Genomic DNA, 18,394 nt, shown 5'->3' on the forward strand with positions numbered 1-18,394 from the left:
TAGATAAATAGAGTAGATATCTATCACATATTTATTTATATTCATAACTAAAAATAATAAACGTAATTTTAATTAAAGTACAATGTAAATAATGAAAAGTAACAAAAGGCATAGGTTAAATTCTGCCCAAATCCAATTGTCACATAAACTTTGACAAATTTCATTTGATATCTACAATCATCTTTATTGTGGCTGATGTCATCTTCATTTCAGCAGTTGGATGTGTACTGGTAGCCATAAGCCTCACCTATAAATTTCTATTAGACCTAGTTGGAAGCAACCAGTGTCTTCTGACGATTTTAACAGGACCACCTGTCTGCCTTTTGGGTGGATGACTTACGTTGCGCGTGACCGTCCTTGGTTTCCACTTTAGAATCTTAATGCTGGGGCATTGAGCTATTTATTTTGCGCGCTATGTGATTTACCCACTGTCCCTTCAACTTTGTTTATTCACTAACTAATGTTATGCTCGTTCATCTAAGAAAGGAAATAAACTATTTGTTTTAATAGCAAAAATTTGTTTGAAATATTCTAACCTGTTGGGGGACCATTACCCCTTTAAAGCGAAAAGAAAATTCCTACAGAGAGCCAATTTTTTTCTATGTTTATTTATGCAATCATGAGCATTATTTATAACTAAATATCATTATCACATGGTGGATATAAATTTCTAACATAAGATGATAGTGTTTTAATTTTCGGTCAAGATTAAATGTGTATTTCTTAAATATGTTATCAAGATTCGATACAACAATTTTACATGATAATAAATTTTATGTGGCACACCATTATGACTAACGAAATAAAATAATGTGGTATCAAGATACCATATTAGACAATTAAAAATGTGTAGAAAGTATGCATGTAAACATAATAAGTAACATTTCGCTTTCATATACAAATATGACCATTTATTAATATCAAAGTTTAAACATATAATGTTGTATAAAGCATTTTAAATAGATATAGACATGATAAACTAGTACATAAATATCAATCGTCTTGTAATGTACTTAATGTATAATATTTATATTTTAAACAAAAAATAATAAATTGCTTTGGTTGATGTTTAAATACCTGTGAAAATTTTATCTTTGATTCTTAACTCATAATTTCTTAGGAATAAAAATAAACCAAACGTAATAATTTTAAATTTAATGGTAATATAATTCGACGCAAAAATGATTCGTTGAAATTGGTTGAAAATGTAATGAAGTTGAAAAGTTAACATTGTTGTAACTGTAGCTATTAAAAATCTTTTATAACAATGAAAGTAGTCTTAAGAGTGAAGCAATTTAAATTTGCACGCCATCTATATGCGGTTGTTATGAATAACAATTTTAGATACTGAATTGAAATGAGGAAATAGTAATCCATTATTTTTTCAATAGATGGCTGTAGTGTTCGACATCTCATGAAGTATCCAAATAATTTCAAATTTATGCTCGTTGTCAAGGTTTAAAATTAAAAAAAATTGTTTTGCTATTTTTATAAAGTCCATTCAGTTCTGAGTTACAGGATGTTAAAAATGGAAGTAAACTACAAAAAGTTAGTATATTTTAATTTTTCTTCGATAAAGGCGAATACGCAAGCCAGGCGGTTGTAACTGTGAATAGTGTTTGTGCTACCAATATTAAAATAGCTAATTACGTGCTATTTTAGTTTCGTCGATTTTTTGGAGACTTTTTGATATTAAAGGTGCACCTCGCACTAGCAGGCCGGTCCTCGAAAATGACGATGAAATTACGGAAATGATAGAAGTTGACCTGCATTTTTGTAACCGTAATATCGTCCAAGAGTTGAAAATTGACAATAAAACAGCTTTAAACCATTTGGGCAAAACAGTATTCAAAAAGAAACGCGAAGTTTGGGCGCTACACCAATTAATACCAAAAAATATGGTGGGTCGAATTTCCATATGCGAAGCCTTGGCCCATTTCTTAAACAGATTGTTATTGGGGATGAGAAATAGGTCACACACGACCATGTGGTAAGAAAACTACCTTTGTCAAAGCGCAATGAAGCAGGTCAAACGGTGTCCAAACCAAGAGTATCGGTCAGGAAGGTTGTACTGTGTATTTAGTGGGACTGGAAAGGAACATTATGAGTTGCTTTAGTATGGCCAGACACAAAATTGAGATAAGTATAGATCAGATCAAAGTCTACAACTGTACCGTTTGAAGCTAGATATTGATGATGAATTGGTAGAAAGAAGACAAAATTAGCCAACGGAACAGGTGTTGTGGTCTATCAGGATGACGCCAAGCTACACACGTCTGTAGTGACTCGCCAGAAACAGGGAGCTTGGTTGAGAAGATTTAATGCTTCCACCATAAAGTCAAGACCTGGCACCAAGCGATTACCACCCTTTTCTCGCTTTGCAAAATTTCCTGAGTGTTAAAAATTGGGATCAATAGAAGATTGTGAAAATTGATTACTAAAGTTTTTTGCCTGTTAGGACCAAGACTTCTACGAGAGTCATTATGAAACTACCTTCAAAGTAGCCATTAATTATACAATAAAACGGTGCATATTTGACTCAAATCGGACAATCCGAAACATGTCTTCAATTTCACGCAAAAATAATCGATTTCTTTTTCCCCAACCTGATGGTTGATTCGATTTTGAAATCGATTAATTACTTAATATTAATTAAGTTTTATCGATGTTAAAAGATGGCGCTAGTTGGCGCAATGTAATAGAAAAAAATTGTTTTATTTCTTTAATAAATCGTGACTTTAACGGAGTTATCATACATATTTACGTATATTTCTCTTTTTTGTGTCTTCGAAGAAACAGAATATACCATCGTTTTAATATTAATCGGTATAGGTCTGATCTATTTACAAACGATAAATGTATATGCTAAATAGAGGCATCATAGAAATAAAAAAATAATTTACCGAAACTGTTATTTTGTAAAATAGTAACTATTAAATTATAACATATAGATTAGACTAATACAATAAAGCTTTGTAAAGAAAATTACCCGGAAAAATTGCGTAATATTTTGTTGATGGTCGCTCCATATATCTAGTGTTCGATATCTTGAATGGTGCTGGCCCCTCTATTTACGCACATACGTTATTCCCAGGAAAACCATAACAATACTTCTATAATTTTATTCCTTGAGAGTGGAATACAGATATTCTACTTAAGGATTTACCGTCTTCATTTGTTTATATTACTATCCACATAGGATCATATACATAGACTACTTATGTATGTCACGAGAAGAATTCCCAATTCGATAAAAATTAGAATCATTTCACATTAAATGGCATCCTTCGCTTAAAAATACGAGGGTTAAAACGTGCCCTGACCTTTGATAACCCTCTTACAAACTACATATTACTTTTTGTCCATCAGGTGTTTATAAAATATATACGCGATCACGCCGACGTATTTGAGTATGAAAACTCTTCTAGTGTTTATTGCTTATGGGGTTTTAAAAATTATAGCTATACTATAACTAAATCAATTCTTTATTTTTAAAGTATTCTATTAAAGTTTACCCTTTATTATTGTTACTCTTAGATGAATTGGAAAGTGTACCATTTAAGCAACTTTCTAATTTAATCGATTATCTTGGTTTAAATCGAGAAGCGGACTGCGTAACTATTATTGGGTTATTGCGATACTTTCCGCTACAATCATTACTAGAGTTTATTGTCTATTATATTCCAAATTTTACTTTCCTTCATTATTAATAAATTTGTTTCAGCAAAATTATTTTTCCTCATGATATTAAATTTATGTAACTAATTTTTTTACTAACGATTTTTTTTGTATTGTCACTTTTCGCAGAATAACAGTTTTATACTATTATACTGTAAGTTTTATATAAAAAATAAGGTCCCTTAAAATTAAATTTACATATGGCAACTCGATTAGTAATCACCTTCTCATTAAAGGAACGTTGTTACAGTGATTTTGATATAAGTTGAAATTTTATGTTGTAATATATGGTTCAGAGTACTTATGTCAACTGAAGGTAAAAAAGAAAATTGATAGACAAGGCTATTGCGATCGGTGTTGCACGGTTTGTCGTTTTACGGTGTTTACAGCTTTTTTGTACTGTTCAACCGCGGAAACCTTTTTCCTCAATTTAAAGATTTATAAACACCTACGGCGTCTCTAAGAGTCATTGTTTTGTGATACAAATGATATCTATCCAGTCGTCGGAGGAAGGCATTGGTTTTTTTTTGATTATCTTCATCTGCGTCTGTGTTGGAATGTTCCCAAAACTTTTCAAGGTTTTATACGATTAGTATACAATCCTGTTAACGTCTTGAAATATCACAGATGTTTCCCCAAAAAGTTATAAGAAGGTCGTATTTATTGTAAAAATAAACATTTAATTTTTGCATGAAGAAACCACATGCTTTATATGCCGCCACAAGGTAATTCAAAATAAGTGCATAATAAATAACATTAAGATGAATACTTCTGAAAATTAATTATTATTTATTATCTATCCCAGCAGACTTTGTACTTTGAAATAAGTAATTGTACTGTAGCATTTCAATATAAAAATAATTTACGATATTTCAGAGTGATCACTTTATACATGGGCGATATGAAAATTTTCGTTTCGAAAATATTTAAATATAATTAAAAGAATTTCAAAAATTGGTCAAATACAAATTGATATTTCGCATATAAGATTAAGATAAAACAAGAAATGAAAGGTACATTTTTACAATTTTTTTATCAAGAGTGTAATAATAAACTGTCTGTGATATACATGGTAGATTTGTTGTAGTTACGTATTGTCATCAGGTGTCTTTAGCGTGGGCTTTTGATACGCCTTAAGTGTTTTCATCCTCCCTCAATCTGCCGGTAGTCTGAATTGACAGACGAATGCGACAACCAGCTTAAACCGTCAGACCCGTCAAGAGTCTATAACGATACTTTTTTATAATGAGCAGTATTTAAAAAGAGTATACGTTGATTTTGATCAAAAGTACTTAATCTAATTTTTTACATTCGATAAACTATGTCAGAGAAAAAGCCTCAGTAGCGTTTTAACAAGGCGGTGTCTGCTGTGCTGACGTCACTGACAATTTCGGTAATAAAGACAAACTTCCGATATTGTATTCGACTAACAGTAAAATAATGTTTTGGGAAACACCAACACACCGGCGGTTCAAGCGATAACTCCCTCTGTGCTGTTGGTAGTTATTTAAAACCACTAATCAGACTTATATCTAAAAAAAAAAAGGTTAGGAAGCGCAGCGGCAGAGGACAGACTGCAGATAGTAAGTCGCGGATTCGATTTTCGGGATACAATCTTTCATAATTCACACTTTGCACATCAATTATATAAGATTGCCACTGGTCATAAAACAAGTTTCCAAAGAATGATCAGCAACGTTCTGTGCGTACCATAATACCACACTGCGATCTTCAACCCGCACTGCTAAATGTGGCGATTATGGTATATTTTAAGGAGTTGAAACGACGACGAAGCAAGTATATTTATAGATATTCTTTTCTTTATCGTTACCCGTCAAGTGTCTCCGTTATCTCACCGCTTGTTTTCCAGGTGTATGATTGATTTGGTTTATTGTTAACACCTCGATGGATGTAATAACCTCCTTTGTTTATAAATTCAAATGTATTATTAAGCAGTAGATTTCGGGCTATTTGGCCGGAAAACTGTGTAGGAAAATATCGAGAAAAAACTGACAGATTTTCAGACCGAAAATTCTTTGTAACACATATATTTAAGATGATAGTCATTATAGCTATTGGCACAGTGCCTATTATCCTGTCGCTGATAGGTTTTGAGGCTTGAAAATATAATGTTATTTAGTAATTTTTAAGAACTTGTCTCGATAATCCTTCGGAATAAAATTCGAATTTTTTTTATACACAATTGAATGTTGAATTTCTAATTGACGTCACGAGGTACACCATCTGTTCATTCCAACGCTATGATATTCACCGCACGCCTGACCCCTGTCGGAAGCGATGCACCACAGACGAATAAAACTAATACTCAAGACACTGGCGGCTGCGACCGCCTCGACCGCGTGCAAGCGAGGGCGTAGGGGAAAGGCTTGTATCGCACCCGACCACCTAGTATTCCTCACTTCGCAAACTTACACTGCACTACAGCCACAACACTGTACACATACACGGGTACCCTCTTCGTGTAAACGTCTTCGTTGTAACTGGAATACGATCTGCTGCTAGCTCAATTTCGATGAAGCTGCACAAAGCGAAAATAGGCTAGCTGCATGAAGTCAATCACATAAAATGTACCATCTCTTCTGATAATAAATGCCTCAGACCTGAGAAGAACATATAATATGTTCTTACTTTAATGTTTTATTTCTGACGTGTGCTATCGTCTTAGTCACCCTTAGCACACAAACGTTTTCGATTCTATAACAAAATACTAAGCGACGCGGTAAGTTTACATCCTAGTAAATACAAGAAATTTGTTAGACACAGCCTCTGACAATAGGCATATTATGTCCAGAATAAGGATTTTTCGAAATGAATTGTTCTAATTTTTAAGATTTTTTTTTATCAATACTATCATTCTAAAAAAAATTACAAATCCCATTGAGATTCTAGTTAGCGCTCAGTATGAAGCGCGTTACGAATTAACATAAACGATTGTAATTATTTTATACAATAAAGCTATTTAAAATTAGATTTTTCCAGTTTATATAAAATTTAGCAATACATTCATACTTTTTAGGAATCCTATTGTAAATACTGTTCATAGATAGATTTACTAACTTTATGATCTTAAGTCTTAGGTTTTATTTTAATGTATTATAATAATTGTATTGTAGTAGTATAATATAATATTATAAAGTTATATCGTAATATTCTTGCTAATGCTATCACTGAATGTTATTCTACTCCAAATCGACAAAAAGACAGTTTTAGTATTTGTGTTATATTACAAAACTGAGTGACTTCCATGACACGATTCATAAGTAATGTAAATTAAGTCGTCATAAAATGCGGGGATATACCTACGATTAAAATAGACGAGCCGGCATTGTTACGTTTATGCTTTAAACTAACTTTGTTTCTAAAGGAACTATTTTACAGAAGGTTATATATAGTCAGAAATAGTATTTTAATTTACATATACATATAAAAATGAATGTATGTCTGTTCGGTCTGTCTGTATTCGATAAATTCACAAGTCTTACATCCAATCGTCGTAAAAATTTGGTAAAGTACAAGTTATATTTCCGGGAGGTTTTTGAAAAAAAAATTAGTTTATGACGTATCAGAACTGCCTTTCTGCACATATTTTTAATTGGATGCATCACACAGCAACGTGTGAATAGGTATACCTAGTTTATTTTAAAAACCATGATTGTCAATATGGTATTGCAAGTATGTTCAATAAGGTTTCATGCCAACTTTTCTTATTCTGCACTAATAGTTTGGCGGTGAGGTGCAAAGTGTATAAATAATCTTCTTATTCACACTGAATAAATAACGTGTATCTTAAACAGTGTTCATACTTCTACATTTACGTATTAATTGTTTTTTCGTCTTGTCTTATTTATTATTTAAATTTTTTCTAAAGTACTTCTTTATATAGATACATACATGCTTATATAAATAGGCATATTATATGTAAAGTTTATTATCATCAAATTTCTAGAATACTTTTATTGATGAATATTCTATAAGCTTTCCTAAAATTATGAAATGACTAAATGATGCGTCTGAAAGCACAATAATCAGAAATTGGAAATTAAAATGCACATGTTACACAACATTAAGTAAATATTTACACAATGTTGAATAAAAGGGAGCACATAGTACAGAAGGCGCTTTTTCATTTTGCATATAGGCAAAATGGATTATTTCTGCTTGTTTTGCAAGTGCCGGCACTGTGAAAACAGCTGTTTATTTATCAGTAGCTTATTAAATCCGTCTCCATTATTTTATAGCCAAAGTAACGAGATTCTTGCTTCCGATCATCCGATATCTGATGACGATGATGATGGCATGTAATAGCATTCCGAAAAGAATGAACGGCAATAGACAAAGGTAGTTGATATCAATTATGAATTGACGATCCGACGATTTACTTTAAGGTTTGTCACCAACATCGTATCGAACATGGGACGTCTTCCTTTGGGCATAGACCTCTCGCAAAGATTTCAAATAAGATGTGCTAGAAGCAGCCTGCATCTTCCGACTATCTTAACAAGGTCGTGTGTCCATCTTGTCGGTGATCTTCCTCCGTTGCACTTGTCATAATTCTACGCCGTGGTTTCTACTCGCAATATATATAGTGGGAGGTTATAACTTTGAGGTTTCAGCGCAAGGATCTGTTCTGCACGCTGTGGTTTGCAAACTCTCATCATCTCATTTTTTTTACTAATTCGTTGAGAAATTTCATAGCCCTATCCATGGCGCGTGCGGCGTCTGCGAGCTTGCCATTAAGGTCTAAAGTGAGTGACCATTTAGACGTAAGTCATCACAGGCAACAGACACTCTTTATCGTCATATTTAAAGCAAATTTACTTTATCTGTATTTTAAGAAAACGTTTTATTTTTTAAATTCAACTTAACACAATGAAACAAAATGTAAACAATGTAAAAAAATTGGGTTGTAAAATCAGAAACGGTTAAATTTGAACTATTTTGTAGGCACTTTCATAATATTTATTTACGATTATCTATTTTTAGCTAGACGAAGTAACTATAATTTCAACGCTGCCACCAAAACATTTGCAACTATTGGACACTTACTGTATTTTGTTTGCGGTCTTGACTCTGGCCTTTTGATTGGTATCAGATGGTATTTGTGGTTAGCTTTCAACTCCACATATAAACTAGCTTTTTCTTTTACTAGATATTACGTTAATTAATTTATAATTATGCACGCAATGCCAGTCTAAAATAAAAGTAAGATTGATATTTTTCGGTAATAACAGGGAGCAATCTCCTTATTTTGTTACAATTAAACCCTGTTTAGTTACTGGTATAAAAACTGAAAGGGTAATTGTATACCTCATTTGCTGTCAATTTATTTACAGTACACCCTATTTAAATATCAGTAATAATACATATAGTAATAAATAACGTAAATTCGTGTTACTACAATTTAAAGTTTGTTATTGTTTACCGTCTGTCCCTGCAGACTTTCTAGTGATAAATACCGATAAATAAATGAATGTAATGTATTTCAGAATGATCACTTCATTAAGGATTATTGTAATCACGTCTTACAATCACCCAGCGTTTTGTTGATAAATAAGCTATAGATTCACTCCTTTAATGGCAAAAGTTTTACTTCACTAATAACCAATCATGTTCATCGTTTATGGTCGTGCATCACTTTTGCTAATGAAAGTCTTAGGGTTCCTTTGCATCTTTTGTCGATAGCATAGCGCAAATTTTACTATGGTTTTGAGGGCAGCAGTGGACAGTGGTATTGGTATCACAGACTACAAAAAATACATAACTTCTATTTATAGTTGCTAACGTTTTCGCGTTTATAACAAATTGAATTAAATAAATGGGAACTTTATCTCAAGTAGAATCAAGCACGCTGCAGAGTCCGTAGTAACGAGCGGCTGTTTAATTCAAATTATTTAGTAAAATAATAATAAGGAAATAAATTTAGAATAAAGTTATTTACTTTAACGAAAAACATTTGAATCACGTCCGTTTATATACCTGGTAAGCTAATTTAAATAACTCCTTGAATATATATAATTAATGTATCTAATATTTTTATCTTTTTCGGAATTTAATTTCGTAAATATTCAATTCGAAATCAAATGTTTATGTTCGCCGTTATAATTTTAATAAGATGTGATTAAGTTAATAAATAAAATAAAAATAAAAAAGAAGGGGCGGTGGCTAGAAATTTCTGATTTGATACCGTCCCATGCCTCAAGGTTTCGAGCGCAAATGAGGGGCGTTGTGTTGTGTATGTGTTTTTATATCAAACACTTGGCTATCAAATCTTTGTAATGGTCAGGGTGTGTCGTTTATTTTCAGGTAACCTTGGCAGTCTGGTCACTTTATTAAATTAGAAATTATTTAGCTTACATGCTAAGGTGACCCGCTGACTTATAAGAATAAAAGTTTGACAATGTCTTATTTTCTTTTACCTGGCTTAAACTGCAGTGGCATGTAAGTGGCATTTGGTTCGAGGTGACAGGATGCAGAGAGCGCATAGACTAAAACCTCTTTTAAGGTAGCGAAGCTCGAGGGCTCCCTGGAGAGCCTAGGGTCGTGCCGCTACATACTACAATTTCACTGGATTGGTTTCTTATTATAGTTATTAACAATGATCGCAATACGTGGTGCAATTATGCTTCAGAAATTAAATATGGTGGGGTTCCGAAGTTAAATATTGAGGGTTTCTTCATGATCTGTGGTTCTATTATATTTCATACTAATAGTCGGCCCGCCGATCATGGCGTGCAGAACGGCTGGCCGCTGGGACCGTGAGGTTTTGAAGTGGAGACCAGGGATCGGCAAACGCAGCTTTGTACATTTACCCACAAGGTGGACAGGCCACTTTGCTAAGGTCGTCGGAAGGGATCAATGTTCCAGCGACAGCAATTGACAATGCTGGTGATGATTAACAATCGATATGCCTAGGAGCGATTTGTTTATTGTGCATTCGAAACTAAAAACAGATGATTTTTTTTCTGAATACTCGTGAATCTCGGTTCAAACTTAAACATTATGTAACAATTAAGACATCGTAAAACTCTAAACTCGCTCACATGGATGCTTAATGTTGTGAGCCATAGGACCTCCAAAAGAGAACCAGCCGCATTAGGCTTTTATTTTAGGGTAACGAGACAACGCCGGGGCTCAATTGAACGTATTATAAGAATTAAATATTTCTAGAATTGCTTAAATTCAAAGGCGACAAGTAACCATTATTCTTGAAGATATTCATATTTTGTATTTCTACTTATTTAATTCATATTATAAAAGAAAAAAAACCTGACGAGCTCAATTTGGTAGATCCCTAGAACCAAATTGAGTCCCCATGTAATGGCAACTTGATATTGAAAGTCTTCTAAGGTAAATCACAATATATATATCATTTGTAAAACATTGAAAACGTCGTCACCATTTTTAATTTTATTACAATCGGAATTTCAAGTTTATCAAAATTAACGCAACCTGATTTATTTCTTTTAATTTAATTAAAATGATTATCATAATGCACGTAGACTTCGCGACGTAAACACCAAAAATCTCTCCTATTCCCCCTATGGTTATTAAACAATGCGACGATAAGATGGTAACCGCAATTCGTTGCACTATGTTATGGCCTGAAGCTATTTTTAGTTCGATGACAAATAACAACAATATAACTTTGTGATGTTATATCTAGTGTATAATATGTATACAGTATGACTGGTAGCGTGCATTGCAATGACTCTACACCGACAGGTCATTATTTAATTACCGTAAAGATAATAGAATTTTAAACATCGCGTTTTAACAGAGTTTTGTTTTAAGTTTTTTTAAAAAAATTGAAAGCTTTATGAGTAATCCACACGAGTACACTTAGCATAAATTCGCATTGGTTTGACACTTTCATGATCATCATTATTTCAGATGTAGGGCGACATCTTTTGCAAATAGGCCAGTTTAGTTAGTTTTCTACTAGGACCGGCATGAAGCTGTCTGAATCCAGGGTAATCCGACGACCTCAATAATGTCGTTAGTATTCTTTATTATACACGCTAGAAAATAAATTAAAAGTTTCAAAATGATAAAAAAACAGTGGGCGGTCTTATCACACGAGGCAATCTCTTCCAGACAACCAAAGGATGGAAACAGTACAAGTATAAATAACGAGTAGTTAACGTGTACAAAACATATATATATATATAGTGTATAGTATAATGTAGTGTGTGTACACAAACATACATACATACGTATATAGCGTACATATTATTATAAATACGGTAGAATACATTTTATAAGGTATTCTAGTTGTCTCAGAAAAAATAAAGAAATGAAAAAAAAAATTAAATGGTAAATAATCGTAGGTCTAGTAAATATTTCTTAACTATTTTCTTAAGAATAGTTTGTGACTTAGCACGTTTTATATTCAGCGGTGAATCATTCCATCTACAATCGATCAAATCAGCTTATCTACTGTGCTAGTACTTTATATTCGATAAATGCTAACAATGTTAACCAGTGTAAAAAACAAAATCTTTGTTTTTTGTTTCCAAAGCACAATAAACTAGTTGCTCCTACGCTGATATCTAATAACTATCATCAGCATTACCTTTTCAACCTTAGCATTATTGAGGGACATATGCTCACCGATAGATTTACAAAATGAACATTACGGCTTAAACTGCTAACTTCTTCCGACGACTTTAATAAGATCACCTGCTCTAGGCTGCGCTAGCTGATCCATGCTCTCCTGTTCAAAGACTTAAGTCTGTCGTGTAAAGAAGTTTTACATGGGTTAATATTAAAGTGATTTTTTTTTAAATGACCCCCGGTATTTGGTGCCTCTCGCACCCCTATCTTGTGGTGGGCCAGGGTCTTTTTTGGGCAATTTTTTTTTTCACTTAGTTTTTTTTTATTTCCGTTCTCTGCATCCATTCTTCACATGATCTTTCATTCCATTCTTTTATACCACATTTCTTCTTTCTTACCCTTTTGCTCTGTTCGTCTATCATTCTTCTCTTTTTCTTTTTACATTTTTCGATTTATATTTTAATTTTACATTTTTTTTACACATTATTACTTATTCTATTTCTATCACAGTTTTGTTTCTATTTACGTTTTTAATCTATTTATCTTTTTATACTCTGTTTTATTTCTTTCTATCGCCCTTTTGGCGATCTCTTTACAAAGGGATATGAACGCCAGACCGGCACTCGAAGCCGTGCCGGAGTCCCCCGAATGCGGGACACCGGGCCACAAGGTGGAATATAAAAGTGATTGTCTTACGGCTGAAATGATGAATGCTGATAAACCTGAAAAGGAAATGTAAATCAGAAATGAACAGATTTGTAGTTATAGTGATAGAAAGAACGCATATGATGCATAAAAGTTATTTAATTTTAAATATCCAAAAAATTTAAAATTTGATACATAATTTTTTATTAATTAATTTTCCATTGACATGTTATCCGATTTACGTTTGTCGTTGTTTTATTGGACACCCTATTATATATATACATTAACCAATTTTACTACTCTAAAATATATCAATTTGTTAGTCGGGGCACGTTTCTATTTAGCAAAGATTTTTATGGCTCTTAGAGGGAAGTATCTACTTCATTTTGTAACTTAATTTTCTTTTAAAATATTTTGTCAACTTAACACTGCCGTGCTTATTTGGATTTATTTACAAATTTGATAGTTTTTTTTATTAAAAATCAAAAATGTTTAACGACAATAATATTATGTTAGTTTTTTATAACAGATAAATGATGTCCAAATAAAAACTATTTGTTCCCATACTCATAAAGTATTATTTAAATTACAAAATTACTCCAACGTAAGTGATTTCTGGTATTACTTCATCATATATCGAGTGATTAAGGCACGTATGTTTATATGTTATTCTGATTAATAATAGTTCTCTATATTTTTTAAATGATCTGAGTTTTTAAAAAAGTTTCACGCTTATTTTAAAAAAAAACTTGGTGAAGTTTCCGCACGAAGAAGATTATGAATTTATATAGTATGTTAATGCATTTACAAATTCATGGAATTAAAATTAGAATTTTATATCAATAATATAAAACTGAGCAGTGTTAGCCTAACAGTAAGGATTGTGATCGTGGGTTGTATGTTCGATCCAGGATACAATATTATATAGTTCACACTTTGTTTATTAATTGTGTAGGATTGTCACTATTTAGAAACGAATTTCCATGGGCAGCAGCGTCCTCTGTTTATTATAATACCATGCTGCGACAGCCGACCCATTAAGGTATATTTCCTCATAGATAAGTTTTGGAGGAGGCCTATCCCCTCCAGTGGGCGTCTATTGACTGAAACGACGACGGTAACGAATACAAAACGAATAATTAATATTTACTCTTATATATGGCGACGGCTAAAAACAAAGAAATAGTAAAATTTCCAATGTTTATATGAGAGCGTTATGTAATTAATTGAATTTGTAAATAGTGAATATTGTATTTCAATAATGTCGAAATATATTACGAAAACATGAAGTTGTAACTATAGAGTATTTAGTAATGTGATGTATTGGTTCCTATTTAGAAACACTTAGGGCAGACTTAATATTAACTTGGCGGCGTTGGAAGTCGAGCCGTTTCTCATGTTTTCCTTTACCACTGGCATAGTGTTTAGTAAGTTGTCGGTCCGCACGTCGCTCAGTCGCGTTATCGTCTAACAAATGTGCCTCGAAGCAAAGCCGCGTGTATATATATGCGAAATTACGTTATCGGATGCCCTGACGGTATCTTTATCAGTTCATAAAGTTCTTTCGCGCCGTTGAGTATTCCAAATGAGTGAGTGCGAATATATTTTGGCGCGAATCAGATTTTCTTTTCAACCGTCGAACTCGTACAGTGATGTTATGTTGCCAGTTAAGTTTTTAAAATATCGAATGTGTTCTATCGGTTGAGTGAATTTATTTTGCTAGATTTTTGTTAATTTTAATTTATTTCAAAATGAACGTGACAGAGTTTACGACGGAATTTTTTCCGACCACGATGGTCATGACCACGGATTCTTTGACTACAGAAGTGGTACCCACGGAGTCGGGTATAAAGGGATGGCTGCTGGGTATAATAATGCAGGTTTGTTTGCATTTTGTATTGATTATTTATTTTCTTGAAGATATCAATATTTATAGTAGGAAAATATACCGTTATTAATTGATACAATTTTAGACAAATTAATTATATGAATAATAGTAAGAAAACATATTAATTTAGTTAATACTGTAGTATAGCCTCGTAATGCTAATTTAATTTTTTTTTTCACAAATTTAACATTCGTGGAGAATTTGAATATAGAATTTGTATCGGAACAATATAGCTACTTTTACAAAGGTATCGTCGTGAATTTGTATTGTTTACCATATTTTTGAACCATTGGATTGTTACAAAAGGATTTTTTGTTTTATTTTGGTAACATTCCGTTTCAAAAAAAGATAGTTTCTAGTTCGAAAGCTAACACAATTGAACGAGTGATAGCACTGACAATAAAGATAAAATTAATAGTATTATTCGTCCAAAAGTAATTAAATTAGCCTTCGAACATACAATATCTTTGCAGGTTACTAAACTAAATTATAATAATACTATCGTTATTTACTAAAGTAAGTATTCTAGAATACATTGTTATGAGAATTAAGTAATAGTACATAAATAAAGGTTACCAGAGGTTCTCGAATTAGAGCCTATCTTGTGAAGATTACATCAATATAACATAAATTGGTATGAATTGTTGAGTGTAAGAATAAATATGAAACCTTATTTTTAAATTACATAAATTAAGTGTCTTAATGTCATATGCGTCTTATAGTCATAAAATACCGTTTATGCCAATAATGTAAAAAAATTATAAAATAAAATTGAGTTGGGGGAGACATTACGTTAATGACAATAATATGTAACAACTAGCTCGGTAAACTTTTTTTCGCCTAACAGTCATTGAATGTACAGATTTAGAATTTTCTTATTTAGGTAATTCTTAGAATCATATTTCTCTATTTTTACATGGCTTCATTGATGTTAAACCGTTTTAATTTTTGTTTACCATGATATAATATTCCGGACAAAAAAAAACAAAAATCATAAAAATCTGTCCTCTATTCTTGAGTTATAAACGGTATAACTAAAAAAACATTATTTTTTTTAATAATTCGAAACAAGATTATTTATTTAAAAATTAGCATGTTTAAAAAATTGTATTCATTCTTTTTATGATGTTACGCATAAAACTCGACACTTTAACGTGTTATGTTTAAAAATTTATAATACAAGATAATGAAAAGTTTCAAAACATTAAACTCTGTGTTTTGAAAGTGGTCTCAACAGGTATTATTTATATAGCCTGCGCCGGCTGATAGTTCCGGAACGACGAACAGCGGAGTAACGATTCCCTGACTCTTTTCGGTACTGGCCTTCTAATAATATTAATAGTGGTACACAGCCCCTGTTCGTAGAGAGAGATAATATAGTTTGTCTACCACGTGGGTTCATTGCGAAACTTATGTGTATGTTTATACGTCTGGTATTTTCGGAGTTTTTATTTATTATAATGTTACTTGTTTATATTAGAGCTAAATTTACATTTAAAATGTATTACCCTCACTGTTAGACATATGTCTCTCCCATAGATTTAAAATAGATCAAATGTGTATAGGTTTAAATCAAATTCACAGGGAATTAAAAAGGTCGTCTTTTCACCTTATGGGTAGACCTCCGACGCTGCGCTTACTAGATCGTTGACTTTACTTTAGAACCTTAAGGCTTCAGCGGCCATCCGTGTTGCATGCTAAGTGGTCCACTGCCATTTCATCTTGCCAATCCTCTGGACCAAATCCTTTACTTTCATTCATGTGCGAAGGTTGTCATTACTGATTCGGTCTCGTAATGAAATCCCATGCCTTTTAAATAATTTATTATTCAATTTAAGCAAATAATAACTTTAAGTTTTTATACTGTAGCAGCATTTAGTTTTACTTTCTACGATAATTATGTCATTGATATTCAAAGACTTAGTTTATTAAATTATGCAGCGCGCTGATCACGTGTGTCGGTCTGTGTTTATTATCATGTGTACGCAGTGCTTAAGATGTTAGATGCTAATCGTTCATTAAAATGGAAATTAACTAATAAATACTTATATAATAATAGTGTCACGCATATGATAAATAAAAATAATAATAAATTCATATAGGCTCGTATGTACGCACTCGTAAATTTCGTCGTCAAAAAGTTAACAAATTCTTTATGGAGGTGTGTGTACGCTTATATAAATTCCTGAACCTTCCTTTTCTTAGTTTTAATTTTAAAATTAAAAGAAAATGATTAAATAGATCTTATTACAACATTTGATCGATCGAAATGTGTGGAACATGGTTTGTTAACTAATTTACAAGATTAACATTATAATGTATGTATCAAACATTGTTAAATTTAATTTAAAAATAGCAACTTTTTTAGTTTGATCTTTTGGTCGATTTTTCTTAGCAGATCAGCATTCTAAGCCGGTTGCAGCTTACTACATAAAATGTTATAATAATTGGAGATTCAAAAGTGCGCGTAGATGCCATGTAAAGATATTTTAAATTTGAAATGATTTTATACGTACAAGTGATATGTGAACTACAATAAAACTGTGCTACCCTGGCATGCAGTTGATATTAAACTATTTAATATGTGTATAAATATAAGTATTTTACCGAATAGCTTTAATAATTAGTCTAGTAATATTTGAAAGTATAATGGCTTGTAGTTTATAATTATTCACAGTTAAAGATTCGGCTATTGGATATATATACGGGTTTCCTCATGTTTATTTTCATCGTCACACTGAGCCCGTTTTGCTCTTTAACACACTTGTAATGAGAGTGTTTGACATTACAAGCGGATACAGATATTCATAACGTCCACCTAATGTTATTATAATTAACTGTAATTGCAGAGATAGGTTAAAACTTCTTGGTTCACGACTAAAGTCGGCGCTTGACCGTGCGTGTTCATGTTACGGCCGTCGACTAAAGCCGTCGATTCGTTGTTTCCTATTCCTATTACCTAATACAACTATTATTTAGGTATTAACTCTTTACCTTCCGTGCTATTTAAAAGACAATAACGGCAAGCTTTTGACGTATTTTCGATCTAGGCACAATATCTTTCGCAAACACAGATTTTGATTAAAATTATTTGTTGCATAAATAAATCTTTTGTATATACATACATGAATACGTAAATATAAATACAATCCATTTAATACGTACAATTACGTAGATATATAAAAATGTAATATTTTTTTTGTCTCTTCGTAATCCAAAGAACCCAGGTATTCCTCAAGTGTACTCTCGTAAATACAAATGTATTATATTCAGAGGTTTAACTTTACTATAAAGTGATGGGACTAAAAAGTACGAAAACGTGTTTCTTGTACGTCGTTCGTGTATGTACCTTTAACGATACATTTTAGTACTGGCCTTGCGCAGTACCGTATTATTTTTTGCCACCTTGAGTCTGATTGAGAGAGAAGTGTAAAAATCGTATAAATAGAAGATACTGAAATTGCCGTACGTTGCAATCACGTGGCCAGTTTCAAATGAAATTTGACCTTGTGCAGTTTTTCTAGCAAGGACATGTGCCAACGTGAAAAGCAATGACAACCCGTTATTAATAGCATCGGAGGAACGTCACAGTCGGTCCCAAATTTTCCT

The 18,394-nt window shown here is 32.3% G+C and overlaps 1 protein-coding gene across 4 annotated transcripts in view; it reads left to right on the forward strand.

Moving 5' to 3' along the window:
* Window positions 1-18,394, forward strand: part of LOC137925462 (putative divalent cation/proton antiporter TMEM165) — a 47,302-nt gene that overhangs the window by 2,890 nt on the left and 26,018 nt on the right. Inside the window, exon 1 of one of the 4 annotated variants that reach the window (XM_068768905.1) lies at window positions 14,445-14,777. The exons of the other annotated variants lie outside the window; for them this stretch is intronic. Coding sequence (XP_068625006.1) covers window positions 14,649-14,777 — 129 coding nt within the window. The 5' untranslated portion in view covers window positions 14,445-14,648. Of the gene's footprint in view, window positions 1-14,444; window positions 14,778-18,394 lie in introns of those variants that run through there. 4 annotated transcript variants of the gene reach the window in all.

Source organism: Battus philenor, unplaced genomic scaffold (assembly GCF_028537555.1).
Source record: "Battus philenor isolate CCGP_79_NKW_IND1 unplaced genomic scaffold, ilBatPhil1.0.hap1 SCAF_27, whole genome shotgun sequence".
Taxonomy (NCBI): Eukaryota; Metazoa; Arthropoda; class Insecta; order Lepidoptera; family Papilionidae; genus Battus; species Battus philenor.